The sequence below is a fragment of the Microcaecilia unicolor genome, chromosome 9 (genome assembly GCF_901765095.1).
Source record: "Microcaecilia unicolor chromosome 9, aMicUni1.1, whole genome shotgun sequence".
NCBI classification, from domain to species: domain Eukaryota; kingdom Metazoa; phylum Chordata; class Amphibia; order Gymnophiona; family Siphonopidae; genus Microcaecilia; species Microcaecilia unicolor.
The window spans coordinates 207477430-207502638 of NC_044039.1; the positions used below are offsets into that span (position 1 = coordinate 207477430).

Here is a 25209-nt window from a genome sequence, read left to right on the forward strand (position 1 = left end):
ACTAAGCCCGTCAGGCAGGGAGTTCAATGAAACTGGATGCACACCACAGTCGACAGCCTGATTTCAACAGATGGGGTTGGAGTTTTCCAATGACAGCAGCTTTGAGCATGGACAGTGAGCAATATCCTTGCAGTCATGATTGGAACATTTCATAAATCTTGCTTCTCTTTATTTATTTTAGTACATTTATACCCCGCATTTTCCCACAAAAGCGGGCACAATGCGGCTTACAAAATTACAAAAGTTACATATCATGAAGGGAAATAACTGTTTGAAACAGGTTCAGTCAAGAGGAAGAAGGTGTGGGCTGAGTGATGTAGTTGGGATATGTCTTCTCAAACAAGAATGTTTTAAAGGATTTTTTGAAAATTTGATGTTCGTATATCTCCTTTAAGGACTTTGGTAGACTGTTCCAAAACTTAGGACTGACATAGGTGAAGGATGAGGAAAGGAGCAATTTATATCGAACAGATTTATAGCTTGGAAAGCGTAAGTTGAGGTAAGATCAAGCGGTCAAGGAAGCATTTCTGGATGGCAGATCAATCAAGTCTTCCATGTAGGCAGGGGCAGTGGCATACCAAGGGGGGGGGGGCGGTGGGGGCGGTCCACCCTGGGTGCACGCCGCTGGGGGGTGCCACGGTGGGCACCTGTCAGCTGAGTTCGCTAACTTCGCTAACTTCGCTGCAGCTCCCTCTGCTCCGGAACAGGTTACTTCCTGTTCCGGCCGGGGCAGAGGGAGCTGCAGCGAAGTTAGCGAACTCAGCTGACAGGCTTGCGCCATGGCACCCCCCCCCCCCAGCGGCTTGCACCCCGGGGGGGTGTCATTTCGCCAGGGGGGGGGCCGCGCTGCACCCGGGGGGGGGGCGCAGTGGCGATCCGCCCCAGGTATCATGCAGGCTAGGATCGCCACTGGGCAGGGGCCTACCCACAAATGATCTTGTGAGTTAACGTGCAGGTTTTGAAGGTGAGACAAGCTGAAATGGGGAGCCAATGTAGGTTAAAACAAAGAGGTTCTGCATGTTGAAATTGTGGTTTGCCAAAAATAAGTCTAGCAGCTGTGTTTTGGGCAGTCTGCAATTTTGCCAGGAGAAATTTTCTCTTCCCCTCTCTTTCCACCCCTCCCCCCTTTTTTAAAAAATTGTTGTAACCAAGTAGGTGATGCAGTTGCATACTTTACACGGGGAAGTGAGGTAGGAGGGCACCTAAAGTGACAGATATATTATTGGTTTGAGATTTGTGTGTACATTTGCAGTGAAGTTCATTTTTTATAACGTTCTTTGGGGGAGAGGAGAATTTCTGTTTTAACGGAGTATTGAGAGTATGAGCATAATACATAAAGAAGGTACTGGACTTGGAGAGAGGCTGGGGAACATAACATTGCAAGTGTGATCTCATTCCTTAAGATGCAGGATTTATGATATGAAGACAACAGAGAAGTAACTATGGAGGGATGGATGGGGAGGTGGGGTAGAGAGAGGATCACAAGACCCAAGTGTAAATAGTGGGTTTATGTTAAATTAGTATGCTATCCCGAGTGGGGGCTGGGCACCTGGGACTGCAGACAGGTAATTCATGTTAACCTGCTTCAATTTGAAATATGGAAAAGTTGCCATGTGGAATGTGTTGGGTATTGGCTCCCCCTTAAAGAGGCAGGTACAAAATCCAGCAGAATTGCAATACTAGAAAGCACATTAGCTTGGTTTCAAGAAACCTGGCTTAGTGAAAAAGAACACCAGAAACTGAAAAGGGACTAGGTAAGGGCGATCATCTATGCTGCCTTAAGTGAGCACAAGGCAGGAGTGGATATACTTTTAGGGAAAGCAAGACAATGTACAGTAGAAACTATGGAAGTGGACCCTTTTTTTTTTTAACTATAAATCATGCAACTGTGTGTGAGATGAGGAGATTTACCCCTTTGTTGTTCAGGGATTTTAATATGGTAATAGACCCAACTGTGGATAAGATTCCTGTATTGCAGGGAACTAGGGTGTCACCACATGAGGCATTGCCATATCTCTGATCTGGTCTGGATATAGTGGACATATGGAGGGCTCTGCATTCAGTACAGTGGCGTAGCCATAGGTGGGCCTAGGTGGGCCAGGGCCCACCCATTTAGGGCTCAGGCCCATCCAACAGTAGTACACGTTAAGCGGTAGCTGGTGGGGATCCCAAGCTTGACCAGCTGAAGACTTCCCCCTGATGGTAACGAAAACGCTACTCTCTACGATACCAGCATCTGCGCATTCTCAGTTTTCAGCGCATGCCTGCTGCAGACCCCCAAGGTAGAAAGAAGCATTTTCCCGCCAGCTGAGATATTTTTTGGGTGGTGATTGGGGGGAGGGAGAACATTTGGTGCCCACTCACTTCTTGTCTAGGCCCACCTAAAATCTGTTGTCTGGCTACGTCCCTGATTCAGTGGACTAAGAGTATATTCATATGTGGCATATGCTCATGCGTTGCCTCTAGGCTGGACTATTCTTTTATTTCCTGAAGTTGGTCTGCCACGATAATAATGGCTAAATAATGGCTGAAATTAGACAGATTGCCATCTCAGACCATGCTCCGGTGTAAGTTGACTTGGAGGGGACTGTGGGATTGAGAGGGTGTGGAATGGGCATTATTTATATCAAGATCCCAAGTTTCAGTCCTAAATTTACCACGGTGGCAGGACTATTGCACGTATAACAAGATCCACCAAGGATGACTCAATCCATTTTTGGCTTACAGCCAAGACAATGCTTAAAGGGCTCTCCTATCTTATCTTTTTTATTTAACATCTATATGAATTCTTTAGGTTCATTGGCTCTTGGGGATGGAGAATTTTCATATGCGGACAATATTTTTATCTTGATACTGATTTCTCAAGATCTGCATTATTTGTAATTTAGGATAATAATATGTATTAATACAATCAGAGCTTGGTCTTTATCTTGTCTTCTAAAGCTAAATACACATAATACTAAAATCCTTTGGTTTAGTTCTGATTTAAATAAAGTTCCAAATATTTCATTAGGTAATGATGCTTCCCTTTCGGTTGAGAAAACCTATAGAGTCCTAGGAGTGATATTAGATTCTGCTATTCTATGGAACCTCAAGTTAATAACCCTGCAAAGAAAATTTGTATTAAAACTTGAGAAATAAGGCCAGAGTCAGGTGGACGTCTACAGCCTGTGCCCTGACTATAGCTAGACAGATCTGGATGAACTGGAGTAGGCTTTGACAGCATCTCCAGCAGTTGGAGGAATAAGATCCATGCCGGGCAGACTTCTATAGTCTGAACCTCAGAAATGGCAAGGACAGATTAAGATTAATATGTACCGTTATATGTTATATCGCATCATACCATATGCTATGAGTTTGTCTTGTTGGACAGACTGGATGGCCTGTGCAGGTCTTTATCTCCCATTATCTATTATGTTATTATGTCACTCTCTGATTCAGCCAGATAAAATGGGATGTGTTATGGGTCGACGTACTGTATATAAGTCAGCAGAACTTTGGGGCTTGGGAGCACTATTAAACTCACAAAATTGATGCTTTTACAATTAGTTAAGATACAGCAGCATTTAGGGGGGGCAGACCCAAGGAAAATGTCAGGAAGTATTTTTTTCACGGAGAGAGTGGTGGATGCTTGGAATGCCCTCCCGTGGGAGGTGGTGGAAACGAAAACGGTAACGGAATTCAAACATGCGTGGGATAAACATAAAGGAATCCTGCTCAGAAGGAATGGATCCTAAGGAGCTTAGACGAGATTGGGTGGCAAAGCCGGTGGCGGGAGACGGAGATGGTGCTGGGCAGACTTATACGGTCTGTGCCAGAACCGGTGGTGGGAGGCGGGGCTGGGGGTTGGGAGGCGGGAATAGTGCTGGGCAGACTTATACGGTCTGTGCCCTGAAAAGGACAGGTACAAATCAAGGTAAGGTATACACAAAAAGTAGCACATGTGAGTTTATCTTGTTGGGCAGACTGGATGGACCATGCAGGTCTTTTTCTGCTGTCATCTACTATGTTACTATGTTATTTAAACTAACATGGGGGTGGGGTGGGGGTGGGGGGAGGGAGCCGACAGTCACCCAGGAGCACATGGTTCGGTGTGGGGTATCCTTGAAGGATACTATTGAAACGGGATCTTTAGTGAATCCCAATAGAGGGGTTTCAATAATAGTGAAAGAAAGCCAGGAGTGTTCAATGGGAGAACAGAGGAACGGTTGCAAATTATCCCCATTAACTTCAAAGCAGCCTGTAGATGCAAGGAAAAAAAATAAACAATTTTAAGTGTCTATATACAAATGCTAGAAGCCTTAAAAATAAGATAGGAAAATTGGAGTATATAGCACTAAATGAAGAGGTGGACGTAACAGGCATTTCAGAGACCTGGTGGAAGGAGGACAATCGATGGGATGCTGTGTTAGCAGGGTACAAATTATATTGCAATGATAGAGTGGATCAAATTGCAGGGGGGAGGGTTTGCACTTTATGTTAAAGATGGAATTGAATCAAACAAAATAAGCATTCTATATGAAACAGATAGCAGCGTGGAATCTTTATGGATAGAAATTCCAGGTGTGAAGAGGAGTATACTGGTAGGGCTGTACTGCCGTCCGCCAGGATAGAATGAACAGACAGATGAAAATATGTTTACAGAAATTAGGAAAGCTGGCAAATTGGGCAACATTATAATAATGGGTGATTTCAATTACCACTTACACAAGGAATCTGTAGAATTCTAACCTCACTAAAAAAAAAATAACCACTTCTACAACACTGTATCAGAAGGATTGCCAAAATAATTGAAAGTGGAGAAAAAAAGACCTCAGTAGACGAAAGGAGACACACCTATTCGTAAGGTAAGCCTTCAATATATAGGTGGCTCACAATAATCATCAAAAAAAAACAGCACCACGGGCCTTTAAAAATGGAACACAGTTCTTTAATGAATGAGCCTTGACAAAAAGACCCGACACGGGCCGTGTTTCGGTGACTAGCACCTGCGTCAGGGGTCACAGTGATGACGTGGAAAACTTGGGGAATAACTCGAATATATTCCTCTACAATATATTATTCCTTACCTCACGTCTCATATGGTAAAGCTACAAAGCACCAAGGCACTTTCACTTTCTGTAATCATCAGTCATAAAAAAAACTCCACTAATATATGGACCTAAACAGTCCTTTGTTTGTATAGCAAAAACCCTTACTGATACAGAATAAGATTTGGAAATTCTACAAAATTCTCAGTTGCCACATCCATGTTATCACACAGTACTTATCTTGCCACTTAAAGTGGCAATATTGGATTATACCAAGATTGAAGTATCACTTTTGGATTATTCCAAGATCAGTACTGGATTCAGTTGGTGTAAATACTCATGCGTAAAGTTGGATGCAGGTCCCGGTGCTATGCAGAATTCTATACGCAGTGCCCAATTTGGAGTGCCATTAATAGAATAGTACTCAGTGCGCTGCTTACTGAATCTAGTCCTATATGTAAGCTTTCATTGTTTAATGCACATTATGTGTTGCTTTTTAACATATTATAAATGATCTAGTGATAGGAGTAACTAGTGAGGTAATTAAACTCGCTGATGACAAAAAAAGTTGTTAAATCACAAGAACTCCGTTCTGTGGATAAATCTCTCTTGTCTGTCCCCCTTCTCCTCTACTGCTAATTCCAGACTCCGTTCCTTTTATCTCGCTGCACCTCACGCCTGGAATAGACTTCCCGAGCCTGAACGTCTAGCCCCATCTTTGGCCGTTTTCAAATCCATGCTAAAAGCCCACCTCTTTAACGCTGCTTTTCACTCCTAACCACTACTCACTTGCCCTGTACCCCTTTTATCCCCACCTCTTTAATTCCCTTACCTCTTAGTTGTTCTGTCTGTTTGCCTGTCCTATTTAGATTGTGAGCTCTTTGAGCAGGGACTGTCTTTTCATGCAGTGGCGTAGCCAGAAGACAATTTTTGGGTGGGCCAGCGGGTTGGATGGGTGGGCACTACAACCCCAACCCCCACCCCCACACACGCAGCGCGCAGCACATTTAATGTAATCGGCGCTGCCTCCACTCACCTTCTCCCACCGTGGCGCTGCCTCCTCTCCTGCACGTCATGTCTCCGTCTCCCACCCCCGCGGCAGCGCTCTATCGGCACTGCCTGCCTGACAGCTGACAGACGCGGCGCGACGACGTCCTGCTCCGGGACCTTCCCTCTGCCGCGTACAATCCACCCTGCGTAAACAGGAAGTTGAATCAACGCGGCAGAGGGAAGGCCCCGGAGCAGGAGGACGTCGCGCCGGGTCTGTCAGCTGTCAGGCAGGCAGCACTGATAGCAAATTGAAAGCGCTGCTGTGAGGGTGGGAGACAGAGACCGCGAAGTGCAGGAGGAGACAGCGCTACGGCGGGGGTGGGAGAAGGTGAGGATGGGCCTGAGACGAAACTGGGTGGGCCTGGGCCCATCCAGGCCCACCCGTAGCTACGCCCCTGTTTTCATGTATGGTGTACAGCGCTGCATATGCCTTGTAGCGCTATAGAAGTGATAAGTAGTAGTAGGACTGTGAAAAATTACAAGAGGACCTTACGAAACTGGGAGACTGGGCATCCAAATGGCAGATGATGTTTAATGTGAGCCAGTGCTAAGTGATGCATGTAGGAAAGAGGAACTGAAACTATAGCTATGTGATGCAAGACTGCAGACTAGGTGTCACCACCCAGGAAAAGGATCTAGGTGTCATCGTTGATGATACGTTGAAATCCTCTACTCGGCGTGCAGTGGCATCTAAGAAAGCAAATAGAATATTAGGAATTATTATGAAAGGAATGGAAAACAAAAATGAGAATGTTATAATGCCTTTGTATCGCTCCATAATGCAACCACACCTCGAATACTATGTGCAGTTCTGGTCACAGGGCAACGAAAATGATAAAGGGGATGGAATGACGTCCCTATGAGGAAAGGCTAAAGGGGTTAGAGCTCTTCAGCTTGGAGAAGAGACGGCTGAGGGGAGATAGGATGACAGGTCTATTAAAATACTGAGAAGAGTGGCACTGTAGACGTGAATCACTTGTTTACTCTGTGTGCTCTGAACCCACTCTCTGGACTGCTTCACACGCAGGCGTAAGTTTGACCTGTGCTGCTTGCTGATTCTGGGGCCGGTGCTTCTGGCTTCATGTACACGTAGGACTAGGGGGCACGAATAAAGCTACTAAGTAGTACATTTTAAAAGAAACCAGAGAAATTATATTTCTTTACTCAATGTGCAATTAAACTTTGGAATTCATTGCCAGAGAATGTGGTAAAAACAGCAGGGTTTAAAACAGGGTTGGATAATTTCCTAAAAGAAAAGTGCACAAGCCATTATTAAGGTGGACTTGTGAAAATGCACTGCTTATTTCTAGGACAAGCAGCATAAAGTCTATTTTACTTGTTTGGAATCTTGCCAGGTACTTGTGACCTGGGTTGGCCACGGTTGGAAACAGGATACTGGGCTTGACGGACCTTCGGTCTGATTCACTACGGCCATACTTATGGTCTAATGAGCTGCAGGCAATGTGCAATGGTTCAAATACTGCTTATTATGTTGGAACTGTTGGAATAAAGAAATATGTATTTAAAAAGTGGCATAGCATGTAACTGCAAGCGGGACATACACATGGGTGGAGCGTGGGCATGACATCGACAGGTCTCCCACGTATGCATGTAACTTACATGTGCCCTTGCTGCATTTACGCCAACTCTGTGGCTGTTTTAGCTGCAGGAATGTGAATTGCATGCATGTGATACCGACCTAGTATTCTATAACAGAATCTGGGCACCCAGATGACATCATAGAATAGGAGAACCTACAATGAGGTGCCCACTGATCGAATTGCTACCTGACTTAAAGCTTCCTTGAAATATTCTATACTGATAGCTTAGGTGCCTGATCTGTGGGGGCTTGACCTCCCCCAATATTGAGAAAACTTCTTTATTGTGACCAGGGTACATCGAGTTGTGTTGAGTTGAAAAGTTGGCTCCTGTGACTGGAGCAGAGGAGTAGCCTAGTGGTTAGTGCAGTGGACTGGGAACTGAGTTCGACTCCCACTGCAGCTCCTTGTGACTCTGGGCAAGTCACTTAACCCTCCATTGCCCCTGGTACAAAATAAGTACCTGAATATATGTAAACCGCTTTGAATGTAGTTGCAAAAACCTCAAAAAGGTGGTATATTAAGTCCCCTTTCCCTATTTGAGATTCTACATGGAATGTTGCTATTCCACTAGCAACATTCCATGTAGAAGCCTGCCCTTGCAGATCAGTAACACAGCTGCACAGGCTTCTGAATCTCAAATAGGGAAAGGGGACTTGATATACCGCCTTTCTGAGGTTTTTGCAACTACATCTACTTTTCCTCATGTGCACGTAAGTGCAGGACGTCAGACTCACAGAAACAGAGGCCTGCGCGGCCGCGTTGCTGATCTGCAAGGGCAGGCTTCTACATGGAATGTTGCTAGTGGAGGAGTAGCCTAGTGGTTAGTGCAGTGGACCTTGATCCTGGGGAACTGAGTTTGAGTCCCACTGCAGCTCCTTGTGGCTCTGGGCAAGTCACTTAACCCTCCATTGCCCCTGGTACAAAATAAGTACCTGAATATATGTAAACCGCTTTGAATGTAGTTGCAAAAACCTCAGCAAGGCGGTATATCAAGTCCCATTTCCCTAAGTGCTCTATCAGCTTCTCAAATGCCCCTCCCCACTTTCTGTTGTTTGTCCCCTCCCCCATTTTCTGTCATTGGTAGAGTCTCCTGGCAAATGCTAGCTTGTCTAATTGCTGTGCTGCATTCCTGTTTTACAGATGTTGACGAATGTGCAAGTGGTGGTCATCAGTGCAATCCTACACAGATCTGCATTAATACAGAAGGAGGCTACACTTGTTCTTGCACAGACGGCTACTGGCTACTAGAGGGCCAGTGTTTGGGTAAGTTGCACTGTTTGGGCGGTTCTAGAGATAAGATTCCAGTTTTTATAGGACAGTCTGTCCCAGTCCTGGTGTAATCCCTCCATTTCGAAGGACTTGTAGACTCACGTTTCTCATGTGCCCAGTTATAGATTTGCCTTTCATATTTTTAGATGCTGTTTTGAAGCTCTACAAATAAGGACTGTGGGGGCTTTTCTTGATCTCTTTGGGGGGGAGCTGAAGAGGGGACGGAAAAGGGCATAAGGCAAAGGATGGGGACCTGGGGTAGGATAGGAAGGGCTCGGAGGAGCAGGACCAGCCAGGGACCCCTCGCCCCCCCCCCCCCACCCCCAATCATCATCATCATCATGGTGGGAGGCGGGGATAGTGCTGGGCAGACTTATATGGTCTGTGCCCTGAAGAGCACAGGTACAAATCAAGGTAAGGTATACACAAAAAGTAGCACATATGAGTTGTCTTGGGCAGACTGGATGGACCGTGCAGGTCTTTTTCTGCCGTCATCTACTATGTTACTATGTCTAGATATGATGTCTAGGTGCTCACAAGCTGCTTTTCTACTCTTCTTTCCTTGACTGTACTCTGAATAACTGTGTACATGCAGGTTCCAACATCAGTATAGACTGCTGCTCCCAACTCTATGTTTCTTTTTTCCTGCTTTTTAAAAGAAATTCTTTCCAACTCAATAGAAGTTTATTTATTTATTGCATTTGTATCCCACATTTTCCCACCTCTTTGCAAGCTCAATGTGGCTTACAATGAATCGTTATTAGTAGATAGTAGAATAAGAGATAACAGTTAGTGTTACATAAAAAGTGGCATTATCGACAATTGGAAAGAATTGGAAAGAATGATAGAAAGGGGGTCAAGAATGTCAGTCTGACGGCAAAATAACTCTCCAAAAATGTAATGAAATGGGAGTGAAACCTAGCAAAGCTGGCAAGAAAGTCACATCACATTTGAAAATAGGCCAGATCGGACTGGGGATGCCATAAAAATAAGCTCCCTCCCTCCCCCCCCCCCCAAAAAAAAAATAGCCCAGTGCATTTCTATGGGACAAAGAGTTCCAAGTTCTGAATTGTAGAAACTTACATAGAATGAAATGTTAGCAGTTAGGAAACTCCTCCTTTCAAACTGTCTCACTTCGTTCTCTACTTTCCCAACCCCAGGCACTGGCCATCGTTTTTTGTCAAATTTCACGAGCCGGTTGTAGCACTAATCAGCTGTGGCAGGAGCAGTCCATGCAGTCTCCACTCTCCTCCATACTGAAAGCGACTTCCGTGAGTTTCAGCGGCAGTCTTGCGAGATTGCTGTGGGAACTCACAGCAGCCATTTTCAGTACGGAGGAGAGTGGAGACTTGCATGGGCAGGAGCCTAGGAGGATTGCTCCTGCCCAGCTGACCACTGAACCACCAGGGCTGTGAAAATAGGAGCAGTGAGCAGGAGGCGGTAGGGGGAGGGGGGTTTGAAAAACATGCTGCACGAGGGAGAAGACAAGCTGCTTGGATGAGAGGGCGAGAGAAGAGGACAAGCTGCATGGATGAGAGGCAGTGGCGTAGGAAGGGGGGGCGGGAGGGGCGGTCCGCCCCAGGTGCACGCACTCGGGGGGTGCCGGCCCTGCTGGTTCCCTGCTCCCTCTGCTCCGGAACAGTTACTTCCTGTTCCGGGGCAGAGAGAGCAGGGAACCAGTGGGGCTGACGCAGCTCCGAGTGACGTGCACTCGGGGCGGATCGGCCCTCCCGCAGGTAAGAATGCGGTCCGGGAAGGAAGAGAAAAGGAAGAAATACAGCATGTAGAAGGGGATGAACAGGAGAGGGGACATGCTACTCATGGAGAGGAGGGAAAGGAAAGGGGGATATGCTGCTCATAGTTGTTTGTTTTTTTTGGAAATAAATATCTTTTCTTTTCCTTTTTTTAAATATCTTTATTTATAATTTTGAATTAGAAAACGGGAACATAAGAAAACAAATGAAAAAACAAATGACAGTGGGTTAACATTGAATATAACAGACAGCATATGTAAACAAGTAATTTACAACTTAAACAAGTAAAACAAGCAGTTATTAGCCCGTTAAACTTGCATATTTGTCTAGCAAATAAATATCTTTTCTAATTTTGTATTTAGCAGCGTATGGAAGAAAATGCATACATTTTCACTGCATATAGAATCTGGCTTTCTTGGGGAAGGGGGGGGGGGTCTCTAGTTTTTGTCTGCATGTTTCTTGTGCACCCCTATTTTGTATCAGTTGAGGGGCTGTCCATGTTCTGCATGTGCGACTGAGGTGAAGAACTCTGCTGGAATGTACTGTCTGCGTAGGAATCTGTAACAGTCCACCTTGTTCTAGTTTCCAAGTAGAAAGTAGATTGGTATATAGGGCGAGAAATAGTCTGACAGAAAATCATTCGTCCGATTTCATGTCAATGAATTTATTGTGTAAAGAATTAACAGCTTGGGATGAATAGCAAACATAGGTTGGCTACAGATACAAGAGTGTGGTGAAAATCAATTGGCCATTTGGAATTTACAGTAAAGAATATTGTATGTTCTAATATTATTTGTAAACTAGTAAAAAATGCCCGTTTCTTAAGGGAAGGAAACGGGCATTAGCAAGGCCATTCCCCACCGTCCCTCGCTGTTCCAGACTCTGCCCTCCCTCCGTTTTCACCCCCCTCCTCCGTGTTACGGACGCCCTTACCCCCCTTCTGCGACCCTGTCGACCCCCCTTCTCAGTGAAACCTGTCCCCCGCTGCCGTGGAGTACCTGTGCTGACGGGGGACCCCAACCCCCGTCAGCCGAAGTCCTGTGCTGGCCTTCGCGGCGTTGCTTCTTCAGTGATCTTCCGTTGAAGTTCCTCTGCATGCATCTGACGTCAGACGCACGCAGAGGAACTTCAACAGAAGATCACTGAAGAAGCAACGCCGCGAAGGCCAGCACAGGACTTCGGCTGATGGGAGTTGGGGTCCCCCGTCAGCACAGGTACTGGACGGTGGTGGGGGACGGGTTTCGGCGGGAAGGGGGGGTTGACAGGGTCACGGAAGCGGGGTACAGGGGGCCGCAACGCGGAGGTGTGTGTTGAAAGCAGAGGGAGGGCGGAGTGTGGAACTTGGTGGGAGATGCGTGAGGGGACACGGGGTGTTCATGGTCGTCGGGTGGGGGGGTGGGTTGGTGATGCGGCGAGGGGAGGGGTCTGTGTTGCCCCGCTCCCTGCCACTTGCTCCGAAGTGGCAGGGAGTGGCGCACTGACAGCTGATTCCCGGGCAGGGGGAGGAGTAGGGAAACGCGTGTTTCCCTACTCCTCCCCTTGCTTTGGAATCAGCTGTCACTGACGTCACTGCGTGCCTGCCTAGCAGACCACCTCTGAGGGAGGCACGGTCCCAGGCACATTAGAACGTTGGAGGTGAGAATTATTATATAGGATTGGTTGCTGCCAGCATGTACCATTTGTACCAATAGAATGTTTAATACAGTTACGTACTTATCTACGGGTGTTTGGGGTTTTTTGGACAGAGAGCTTGTTGTTAAACATTTACCAGCACACCACTGCCCAATTCCCCTAAACTACCCCAGTGCAAATATTGCCCCTTTCGCCCCAAACTGCCCTCTCAACAAATAATTACCTCCCAAACCCCACAACCCCAAAGTATCCTGTACAGCTGCCCTACTACCTTGCAAACTGCCCCACCCATAAAAGCTATCACCTGCAACTGACCCCCCCCCCCCCACAAACTGCTCCACGCTCAAAAACTAGCAATACAACTTATCACCATCCTGCAAACTATTTCCACCCCCCCCCCCAAAAAAAAAAAAACTACCCACACAACTGTCCCACAACCTCCCAGCTACTCCCCACAGGCAAATACACATAGGAAGTGCATACACAACACTCAGCAGAGAGACACACACAAACCCATAGATACCACACACAAACATGGATTGAAAATAATTTTCTTTTCCTGATGGGAGTTCATTTGAGCTACTCTGAGCTACATTTCATTTTCTTTGTTAATTCTACTGTGAAAACTACTGACTGAATCATGATTTCTACAACACACAACACGGAATTACACCTTTCAAACAATCCTCTCCTCCTATCTAATCTCCTGATCACAGACATGTAGAGAACCAATACAGATATAAATACACACATGTACCGACACATACGGCTCACACTCGTACACAGAGGGGATTGGAAAGAATTCTGTGAGCCGTTCTCTGCATGCTTGTTTTTTTTGTCACTCTCCTGCAAAATCAGTCCCATGTCTTCCGAAAAGACTAAGTAAATGCTATTGTTTAAAGTGTGTGCATGAAATTTGGCTAATATAAGAAGAGTGTCCTTTGCAGTCACATTTTTATCTTTAATATTGTTTATAAAAACTGCTATAAATCTGTTGCCTTCTAGAAGGAGATGCTAGCAGAATTTACCAGCAAACTTCCATCTTATACAGCAGTGTATCTCGGTAATTACTCTGCATATGAAACTTGATTTTGTGCAGGAGCTTCCTGCCCCTTTGGCTTAGTTGGAACCTGGAGCTTTGATGCCATAACCTTTGCAGCTACCTGTGTTTCATTTATTCCACCTTAATCCTCCCGTCTAGCCCAGTCACTGTAGCACCAGTCCTCTCTGGCCAAGAGGCCTGGATCTCAGTACAAACGGATGGTCTGTAGATGTTGTTCTTGGATGATGCTTGGATTCCCTCATATCTAGGATTTGGGAACACATCCTCAACAGCATTTGTAGCCTCGGCCAAGAAGAGGAGCCAGAGCTGGGTTCAGAAGTTGAATCCAGGTTCCCTGTGGCACTCATGCTAAGCCATCAGGCAAACCCGGCAAAAAATAAAATACAACTAATATAAGGAAAAGTTCTTTTAAGTGCAACTGGCTGGCTTTTTGCTCTACTTTATACGAATACTTGGGTATATCATACCTTGGCCTCTTCGCTGCTCATATTCCAATCTGTAGTATAAAATACTAACATCTGTACAACATGTGCAAGATTCAGAGATGAACAGAAATGGGTAAAAAGCATACATCAAGTCATCTATGCTGCTGCACTGAGGACAGTGTTGAGATGGACATGGGGAAGCCACTGCTTGCCCTGGGATTGGTAGCATGGAATGTTGCTACTAATTGGGATTCTGATTGGAATCTTGTTTCTCTTTGGGGTTCTATATAGAATGTTGCTACTATCTGGGATTCTGAATGGAATCTTGCTACTAATTGGGGTTCTATATGGAATGTTGCTACTATTTTGGGATTCTGACTGGAATCTTGCTACTCTTTGGAGTTCTACATGGAATGTTGCTACTATTTGGGATTCTAAATGGAATCTTGCTACTTTTGGGGGTTCTACATGGAATGTTCCTGCTATTTGGGATTTTGAATGGAATCTTGCTACTCTTTGGGTTTCTGCATGGAATGTTGCTACTATTTGGGTTTCTGCCAGGTACTTGTGACCTGGATTGGCCACTGTTGGAAGCAAGATACTGATCTAGATGGACCATTGGTCTGACCCAGTATGGCTATTCTTATGACTCCATCATCCTCTCTTGTTAAATGGATTTGAGTACATACTGGACCTTTTGGACCCCTCTGGCTACTGTTTACTCTAGGCCTTGAAAGTTTAAATCATGACCGTGATGCCATTGGAAGGGGTGCTTGGCATAGACTGTTCACATTTCTTGTTTTTGGAATAACCACAATGACTATTCATCAGCTGTTTCTCCACACCTATGGTCTACACAGATGGCTAATTTCCATAGCTTAGTTCCCCCCTAAACGTGACCTGTTGGTGCTATTGAAGACCCCTGCTATTTACATTTATGTTAATTTTGCTATATAAATGTAAGTTGCACCCTACTCACAATTTAAGTTTATAGAAGCAACCCTGAACCACAGAGGAAATGTGAGTGTGTGTCGTAGGAGAGGTTGGAATCAAGCGTAACCCCAAGGATCTTCAGAGTGGGTAGAAAAGTAACTGGGGAGCCGTCCAGGTTAATAGACAAATTCAGGGCAGTAGTAGAAGCTATCCTAGTAAGGAGTAGTGTGTGAGTCTTGTCTGGGTTGAGTTGAAGTTTCGCAGAGGAGAGCCAGTTGGCTATTAGGAATAGTTTAGAGTTACCTAAAGGTGCCAATATTTTCCAGTGGAAAACCCCAAGGAGTGATCATTTCCATTTCTTTTCCTGAAGCGTTGCATCATGCGATGATGATAATAAGTGCCAGGCTGCTAGTACCTCTGCAAGATCCCTTTTTTTTTTTTACATTTTCTCTTATTTGTTCAACTTGTTTTCTCTTTAGGACTAGTAGAGTCTGGTAGATGAAATGCACCCGCGGTCGCTCCATTTGCTTTTATTGGATCTGAGCTTCTGAAACCATGGAAAGAAAGATTTTTGAGTGTTTATTTTATCTTTCACAACAGTTGTTGGTTGTTTTGTGCAAACACTGTTTGGAATTGCTTGGCTGTGTGAGCCAGTAATAAGGAAACGTTAAGAAGAGACATAAACGGAAAATGTTGGAGGGATCCTGAGATGGGAATGCAGCCATATTCCAAATCCTGTAAATCATCCCTGGAAAGAATGCACAGACGTGTGTTTATTCCTTAACTTGCCTAAAGAGTAAAGCTCTTCTACTACTACTACTACTACTACTACTTATAATTTCTATAGCGCTACAAGGCATACGCAGCGCTGTACACCATACACAAACAAGACAATCCCTGCTCAAAGAGCTCACAATCTAAATATGGAATGTTGCTAGTGGAATAGCAGCATTCCGTGTAGAATCTCAAATAGTAGCAACAGAATCTCAACATTCCATCTAGAATCTCCAATAGTAGCAACATTCCATGTAGAATCTCAAGTAATAGCAACATTCCAGAATCTCAAATAGTAGCAACATTCCATGTTCCACTGCACTAACCACTAGGCTACTCCTCCACTAGCAACATTCCATCTAGAAGCCTGCCCTTGCAGAACAGCAACGCAGCTGCGCAGGCTTCTGTTTCTGTGAGTCTGACGTCCTGCACGTACGTGCAGGACGTCAGACTCACAGAAACAGAAGCCTGCGCGGCCGCGTTCCTGATCTGCAAGGGCAGGCTTCTACATTACTACTACTACTACTTATCACTTCTATAGCGCTACAAGGCATACGCAGCGCTGTATACCATACACAAAAAGACAGTCCCTGCTCAAAGAGCTTACAATCTAGATAAGACAGGTAAACAGAACAATAAGGGTAAGGGAATAAAGAGGTGAGGATAAAAGGACAGGGCAAGTGAGTTAGGAGTCAAAAGCAGTGGTAAAGAGGTGGGCTTTAAGTTTGGACTTGAAAACGGCCAAAGACGGGGCTAGACGCACAGCCGTTAGTCACGATGATTAATCATTGTTCAGGTATGGGAGCAACTTTACCTTTTTAAATGGTGACAGTTGATGTCATCCAGTGTAAGACGTGTCCAGAGACAAGAGGGTTAATACTGCTAATCTACTACTACCTATTAATTAACATTTGCATAGTGCCACTGGACACAGTGTGCACATACTTAATAAAGCATGGACCCAAACATATTATTATGCAAAACAATCAGCACAAATTAATTAAATCGACCTAAATTAGCCCCTTAAAATTAATTATAGCAGATACATAAATATTGTGCACGCGAAGTAGCATATTAAGATAGTAGATGATCTGATTAATATATTAGGAAATTAGCCTTTTTAAAATTTCTTGTCTTGTGGGGCTACTTCTTGTGAACCTAACAGGATTTTGCACAAAGCCAAAGACACAATAAAATTTTGCAATGGCTAATATGAGGACTTGACATGTTTTTCAGCAAAATTAAAGTAGATAATGAACAGCCATATGACTGAATACATTAGCAAGAAAATGTGTTTGTCCCTACAATGGATTTATCTGGTTTTACACAATACCCTTCAACTCTAAGCTTTATGTTCAAGCTACACCTGCTGTACACCACCTTAGGTAAATTTTTTTCATAAAGGTGGTTAATAAATCCCAATAAATAAATACACAGTGCTGATATGTATCCATACAATCTATCCCCTGCTCAGAAGCGCTTACAGTCTAAGTGGGGTACCTGAGACTATGGAACAGGGGTGTAGCCAGACTTCGGTGGGAGGGGGGTCCAGAGCCCGAGGTGAGGGAGCACAATTTAGCCCCCCCGGCACCGCCGACCCCCCCCCCCCCCGCCATTGCCGACCCCCCCCCCCACCACCGCCAACTTTGACAACCTCTGCCGATTACCCTCTCGACCCCCCTCCTGCCACCAACCCTCCCCTGCCGTTGCCTACCTTTGCTGGCGGGGGACCCAATCCCCGCCAGCTGAGGAGGTTCTCTTCTTCCCACGAAGACTTCGTTCTGTTTCTGACGTCCTGAACGTTGTACGTGCAGGACGTCAGACTCACAGAAACAGAACAAAGCAGTCTGATGTCCTGCACGACGTCAGAAACAGAACAAAGCCTTCGCGGGAAGAAGAGGACCTCCTCGGCTGGTAGGGATTGGGGTCCCCCGCCAGCAAAGGTAGCCCACGGCAACGGCGGGGGACGGTTGGCGGCAGGAGAAAGGGTCGAGAGGGTCGTCGGCAGGGGGTCCAGGGCCAAATCTACGGGGCCCAGGCCCCCCCAGGCCCCACGTAGCTAAGCCACTGCTATGGAAGAGAAAGTGATCTGCCCAAGGTTACAAAGTATATCATGACAGAAGCAGGAATTGAACGCTGGCTTCCCTGGTACTTAGCTCTTTATTCTAAGCACTAAAGCCCAGATTCAACTAAAAAATCCGCACAGTAAAGGACTCTGCCTAAGCATATTCTATAAGCAGCGCCTAGATTTAGGCACGGTATATAGAATATGCTTAGGCGGAAATCCTAGCTCCTAAACCAGCACGCGTCCATTTAGGCCAATAAAAAATGTGACTTAAATCCCTGCATGTAGATTTACGCACACTGGTTCATATTCTATAACTGCGTGTGTAAATTTTGGAATGCCCACAAAATGCCCATTTCCTTACCCATAGCCATGCATCTTTTGAACTGCGCAAATTAGAATTGAGGCGCAGTCCATTACAGAATACGCTTAGCGAGTTGTGCGTACAGATTCTAATGATTGCCAATTAGTGCTCATTATTGCTTGTTAAGTGCTGTTATCAACACTGATTAGCTTGTCAAGCTAATTAACATACGTTGTTACAGAACTAGTTTTCAGCGCGGATCTCTAGGCGCACTATATAGCCACATTGAGCCTGCAAATAGGTGGGATGACATGGGGATGGGGACCTGCAAAAAGCGTGGGGACAGGGGCAGGGACAGATCCCATGGGGACAGAGCGGGGATAGGGACAGAGCACATGGGGACAGGGACAAACTTTGTTCCCACGTCATTTTCTACTTTTAAGTCTCTAAGTGAACTGGACTGTTATTTATGTTTGAGTGATGCAGACAACGACATTTTGATTTTTGGGAAAAACAAGCAAACATACTGGCAACAACTAGCAAAATTTGCATGGGGGGATCCTGTACAACCTGATACCAGCACATCTTCTAAGAAGACATATTCTATGGTGGGAGGGACTGTGGAAGGCAGGAGAGAGCTAGACTGAATCCTGAGATGGATTATGACTTCTTATTCATCCACAGATTAAAAAATCATAACAGTGCTTCATAGGGCATATTTCTCCTCTCTGGGGCATACAGAATGGGTTGAATTTTGTACCCCTGGACATTTTAACAGGGTGGATTAGGATTCCTTGGGGTAGTAGAGGGTTGTGATGAGGAGGGTTATTATAGCTGCTCGCTGTTATTATTGTTTTCTATTTGTAATTTATACACAACAGTTGCACAGCATATTGTTCCTTTTATAGTTTAATAAAAAGATTTAAATATAAAATCATAATTGTTCGAGGCTTCTGCAGATGAGGACAGATCCCATGGGGATGGGGCAGGGACGGGGTGGGGACGGAGACAGGGTCCACAGGGACAAGGCTGGGCCGGATAGAGAACCTGTGGGGACGGGGCGGGGATGGATACAGAAACTGCAGGGATGGGGTGTGGACGGAGACAGAACCCACAGGGACAGGGCGTGGACGGGGACAAACTTTGTCCCCGTGTCGTTCTCTAGTTGTTAGTCAGTTAGCGATGTCCATACCATATGGATCCATGTAGGTCCAGGTTAGCTGGGATATGCAAGCATGGTCTGATCCTGGTGGCACCCCCTTTCATCAGCTGCACCCCAGTGCAATTCTGCCAGCTGTCCAGTCCTCTCCACCCACCCTCCCCACTTGCTCCACCAGTATTATAAACCCATGTTAATTTCTAGAAATAGTATCCACCACATACCAGTAGAGTATTGCGGCATTAGTGCAGTCTGTTCTTTTAGCCCAACATGAGTGTGGATTGGCAGAAGCCTGAACTGTTCCCTCTAAGCTGAGCGGGAGTCTTCCAACTGCATTGCTGCCAGTAGGGGGCGGTGGTTCAATATTGTGTTTTCAGTGGCGTTCTGTGGTTGCCTGACACCCAGGGCGGATCGCCACTGTGCACCCCCATCCTGGGTGCAGGGCAACACGGCGCACCCCCCCTGCCTTCCAAGTTCCAGCGCCGCCTCCCCCCCTCAAACGCAGTCCCCACCTGCTAACCAGGTTCCAGCTCCGTCCACCCCAGCGTGGCGCCTTGCATCTGCAGCACTGTTGTAAAAAGAAAATCGCCTCCTCGTCGGCCCTTCCCTCACTGTGTCCAACCCTCGAGGAAATAGGAAGTTATGTCAGAAGGCGGGACACAGTGAGGAAAGAGCCGACGAGGAGGTGATTTTCTTCTTTTTACAGCAGTGCTGCAGATGCGAGGCGCCACGCTGGGGTGGACGGAGCTGGAACCTGGTTGGCAGGTGGGGACTGCGTCAGGGGGGGGAGGCGGTTCCATGCCAAGGGGGGGTGTGGATGGACGGAGCGGAGCACCCCCCACCTGTTGACACCCGGGGCGAACCGCCCCCCTCCCCCTTGCTACGCCACTGTGTGTTTTCAATTGCTAGGGACAGGCAGGTTCTCTGGAGTCCTGCAGAGCTTGCCTGTCTCTCATTATTGAAATTGTGATAGTGAAACTGCGCCTGCCATTGGTAGGACTGTAGGTGGAGGACTCCCGCCCAGCTTAGAGGGAACAGTGACACAGGATGTTTGACAAAAGAAAAGGTCTGCTCATGTCGTTCCCACAAAGCAGAACGAGCTGATTCAGCTAGAATACAGTACTTGTGATTGCTACATTTTTATTTTATTTATTATTACATTTATATCCCACATTTTCCCACTGATTGCAGGCTCAAAGTGGCTTACATAGATCTGTAGTAAGGCTACAGTGCAAGAAAAAACAATTATACAAATTGAGAATAAGATAGGAAATAACAATTAAACAGCAATAGGCAAGAGATAATAACAGGTAATTAGTGTCCTTGGATCTTATCAATGGTAAGAGTTAATTCAAATTAAGTTGAACCTGGGGAATAAGCCTTCTTAAACAATACTGATTTCAATAATTTTCTGAAGTTTAGGTAGTTCTGGGTAGAGCATTCCACAGTTGAGTGCCTATGTATGCAAAGTTGGAGGCGTAAATTGACATAATGACAGAAGCCATCATTTACATGCTATATCGAATGCATAACATATTCCAGAATGCATGTGTACATGCAACATACATACTGTGACGTCAAGCTGTGTATCTGCATGCATATACTATCAGCTTTTGAAATAGAGTGATATCTTAGCCGCATGCATATTACAACTTTAAAAGGTTACGGTATATGTGTACAGATGTGCGTTTGACAGTAATGAGCATGCCTGATACAATAAGTGTATGAAACTTGGGTAATATCATACTTGATTTATACAGTCACTGATGTGGAAAACGTTTCAGAAATGTCGGTGATATATAGCAGATGGTCTAAACTAGTTGGAATGAAACAAAGGTGTCCAGTTTTTAATCTTTGCCATCCCCAAATATGTGAAGTAGACTGCAGTGATGTGTTTGTATTGTGTAGATATTATAACCACACTGACACATTCTTTCTTGCGGCTTTACTGGCAGACACTTTGAATTTTGGCACAGGGAAAGACTAAAAAATAATTTATTAGTTTTGTAGCTGAATGTGGAGGTTGCCAGGATTATAAATTCAAATAATTCCATGCCATGAGATTTCCATCACAACTTAGTCAAAATAATTGCAAGTCCAGATTTCAGCAAACCTCAATTCCTATTCTCCTATGTTTGCAAATTAATCCAAGTATCAGCAAGAAATGTAGAAATCCTTGGAGTCTAGGAGTAGCCTAGTGGTTAGTGCAGGGGAGTTTGATCCTGGGGAAGTGGGTTCAATTCCCACTGCAACTCCTTGTGACTCTGGGCAAGTCACTTAACCCTCCATTGCCCAGGTACAAATAAGTACCTGTATATACTATGTAAACCACTTTGAATGTAGTTGCAAAAAACCACAGAAAGGCAGTACTATCAAGTCCCCTTTTCCTTTCTCTGGCAATGAATTCCCACATCCTGGGGCTGATCACCCCATGAATATCAACATCACACAGAAAAGTAAACAAGAGCAAAAAGAAACTGATGTGGTTCTCCAAACAATTGGCTGACAAAATAAAACCAAAAGAAATGGAATTCATGAAATATAAAAGTAGAGGAGTGTGGTAGCCGTGTTAGTCCACTCTTAAGGTTATCAATAGAAATCAAACAAAATAAAACATGGAAAAGAAAACAAGATGATACCTTTTTTATTGGACATAACTTAATACATTTCTTGATTAGCTTTCGAAGGTTGCCCTTCTTCGTCAGATCGGAAATAAGCAAATGTGGTAGCTGACAGTGTATATAAGTGAAAACATTCAAGCATTACTATGACAGTCTGACAGGGTGGGAGGATGGGGGTGGGTAGGAGGTATGCATGGGGACATCAGAACATATCATTGATATTCTAACAGTATGGGTGTGGATAGGTGAGGGATGGGGTGATCAACAGAGACATACAGCTTTATGGTTTATAATGGGCTAGGAACCCTAGATCCTTGTTAAGTCCTTTCTGTTGGGTGTTAAAATATTCAATAGCCCATTATAAACCATAAAGCTGTATGTCTCTGTTGATCACCCCACCCCTCACCTATCCACACCCATCCTGTTAGAATATCAATGATATGCTTTGATGTCCCCATGCATACCTCCTACCCACCCCCATCCTCCCACCCTGTCAGACTGTCATAGTAATGCTTGAATGTTTTCACTTATATACACTGTCAGCTACCACATTTGCTTATTTCCGATCTGAGGAAGAAGGGCAACCTTCGAAAGCTAATCAAGAAATGTATTAAGTTATGTCCAATAAAAAAAGGTATCATCTTATTTTCTTTTCCATGTTTTATTTTGTTTGATTTCTATGAAATATAAAAGGAAGCAAGAAGAGGAACACAGAAAGAATTACTGGTTAAAACTGAAAGAAGCGAAGAGAGAAATGTGGCTGGTAAAGGCTCATAATATAAATGACACTAGGGAAAAAAATCTATATTTGCAAACTTTTAATTAAAAAAAATCAATCAAAAAACTTAAAAAATAAACAAGAAAAGGAAGGAAGAAAACCAGGAGCTCAAAACATAATCAGCCACCTCACTATACAGGACGGAGAGACAGAGAAAACTCATCACCTCCCCTGGAAAATCCTTCCAAAAAACTCCTAACAATGGCCACTTCAATACGACATGCAACACAAAGAAGAAAATGTGAATAAAGAAATAACTGAAAACAATCTACTTATCTCAGCTAGAAAAGCAATATCTCAGTACTCATAAGGAATTGAAGCAAGACTTATCAATATTGTTACATCACAAATGTTCTTATATTTTGCAAACACCCTAAAAGTTCTATGCAGATTACAAATTACAGATAACCAGTCAGTCCTTGGGAGCCAACAATATAGGTTACAAGAGGATGGAATAAAACTAATTAAACAGCCAGAAATTTCTTGAAGAGAAGTTTTCAATGCCTTCCTAAAAAATTAAAAATCCTTTGTCTTCCTAATTTGGATGGGAAGTGCATTCTGTCCTTAGAAAAGTGTTGATATGGAGCAACATCTAAGTATGAAATAATTTTGAGAAGGTCCCTGAAAAAGTCCATTGGGGTGAAACACAGTGGAGACACATGGTACTTGTTTTGTGAATAAGAAAGAGGCAAGAGGACATAACATAACATCCTCAGAAGCTTAGCAGAGATTGGGTGGCAGAGCCGGTGGGGGGAGGCGGGGCTGGTGGTTGGGACGTGGGCCTTGTTCTGGGCAGACTTCTACAGTCTGTGCCCTGAAAATGGCAGAAACAAATCAAGGTCAGGTATACACATAAAGTAGCACATATGAGTTTAGATTGTTGGGCAGACTAGATGGACCGTGCAGGTCTTTTTCTGCCGTCATCTACTATGTTACTATTAGCAAAAGACACAATGGAGCTCATTTTCAAAAGAGAGCAACGTCTTTAAAAAGCATAACGTGGCACTTCAATGTTTTTCTCCAAAAAATATCAAAATCACAATCTTGAAACTTGGATTTGAGAGGTTTTTCTCTGCAGTGCGTCCAAATCACAAGGGGACATGTCTGAGGTGTGTTGGGGGTGGGATTTGGGCGTTCCCAAAACTTGGGACATTTTTCTGCCATAATGGAACAAAGCAAAAATGTCCAGGGCTTAGATGTTTTGATCTAGACCTGTTTCAATCATACCGAAATCATAAAAAGGTACCCTAAATGACGAGATGACCACTGGAAGGATTAAGGCATGATCCCCTTACTCCCCCTGTGGTCACTGACCCCCTATCACCCCCCAAAGATGTGAAAGAAACAATACATACCAGTCTCTATAACAGCCTCAGATGTTATGGCCAGTCCTATTAGACCAGAAAGCAGGTCCCTGGAGTAGCCTAGTGGTCAGTTCAGGGCACTGTAGAGAAGGGGACCCAGGCCCATATCCCACTCTAACTGGTACACTTGTGGTGGAAAGTGTGAGCCCTCCAAAACCCACCAAAAACCTATTGTAACTACACATGTTTTTCCACTCCTACCGTAGCTGAGATAATATTAAACCATCTTTGACCTCATGTGCAACTTTCTTTAAATCAGTCACCTCACTTTCTAACTCCTCTTACATATCTATTCATCTTTGCTTTACCCTTCACTATCAATTAAAATGTTCTATTATGTATTGTGTTGACATTGTAAGTAGTATACCATGTACCAAAATATGAAACAGATATGGTGGACTGTTGAGTTAGTCATCGAGCACACAGCACTTGTATTGTGATGCATACAGATGATTGGAGGTGGCGTATTTAATCAGCCAACGGAGGGTCAACAGACATACAGTGTTTTTCCATGAAGAACAGTCATCCAGCGTTTACGTGGAAACACTTTTACAGCGTCCAAGCGCAAGGCGTGGCGTCTGTAGGAAAAGGACTATCTAGCTGGCAGGACTGAGTTTTGATCATTTGTGCATGATATAATGTATAAGTATGGTAAAAACATATGTAAAATAAGAAACAGCATAAGTATGCAGTTTAAAATGTAAAACCAGTTGTTTTATATTTAAATATAGGTGGTACAAGGTGAGTGGAGGAATGAAAGTGTGAGGTTTTAACATTAGGTAGCAGTGCTGGTGAGGTTAGTGGGCATTGCAATACAATAAAACGTTTTTGTGATATGAAAAAATACTGGAGTCTTTGTGAAATAAGTAGTATACTATGCCATACTTTGTATTGTTATTTGAATATGTTTATTGCTGGAATTGCCTATTGCTCATGTTTGATCTATTCTTACTGTACACCGCCTTGAGTGAATTCCTTCCAAAAGGCAGTAAATAAATCCTAATAAATAAATATGGGTGACATAAGAGCTATTTTAGTGGGTATATAGTTTATTTACTTATTTATTAGGATTTATTTACCACCTTTTTCATGGAATTCACTCAAGGTGGTGTACAATAAAAATAAATCAAACATGAGCAATAGACAATTGCAGCAGTAAAAACGTTCAAATAACAATACAAAGTATGGCGTGGTATACTACTTACAATGCCAACACAATATGTAATACTAGTAAAAAAGGCCTGTTTCTGTATGAAATGAAACGGGCGCTAGCAAGGTTATCCCCCCCTTCCCTCGCTCTCTCCCTCTGTCCCCTCCAAGTCCCACGGCCCCCTTTCCTACCCTCCGATTTCCAGGCCGTCCTCCCTCCCCTCTCCCACTCCCCTGC

General features: G+C 44.5%; 1 protein-coding gene across 1 annotated transcript in view; it reads left to right on the top strand.

Moving 5' to 3' along the window:
• The window catches only part of FBLN5 (fibulin 5), a 98525-nt gene that overhangs the window by 25925 nt on the left and 47391 nt on the right, over positions 1-25209 (top strand). The window contains exon 5 of the mRNA XM_030213829.1: positions 8822-8944. Within this exon, the coding sequence (XP_030069689.1) occupies positions 8822-8944 (123 nt within the window). The remainder of the gene's footprint in view (positions 1-8821; positions 8945-25209) is intronic.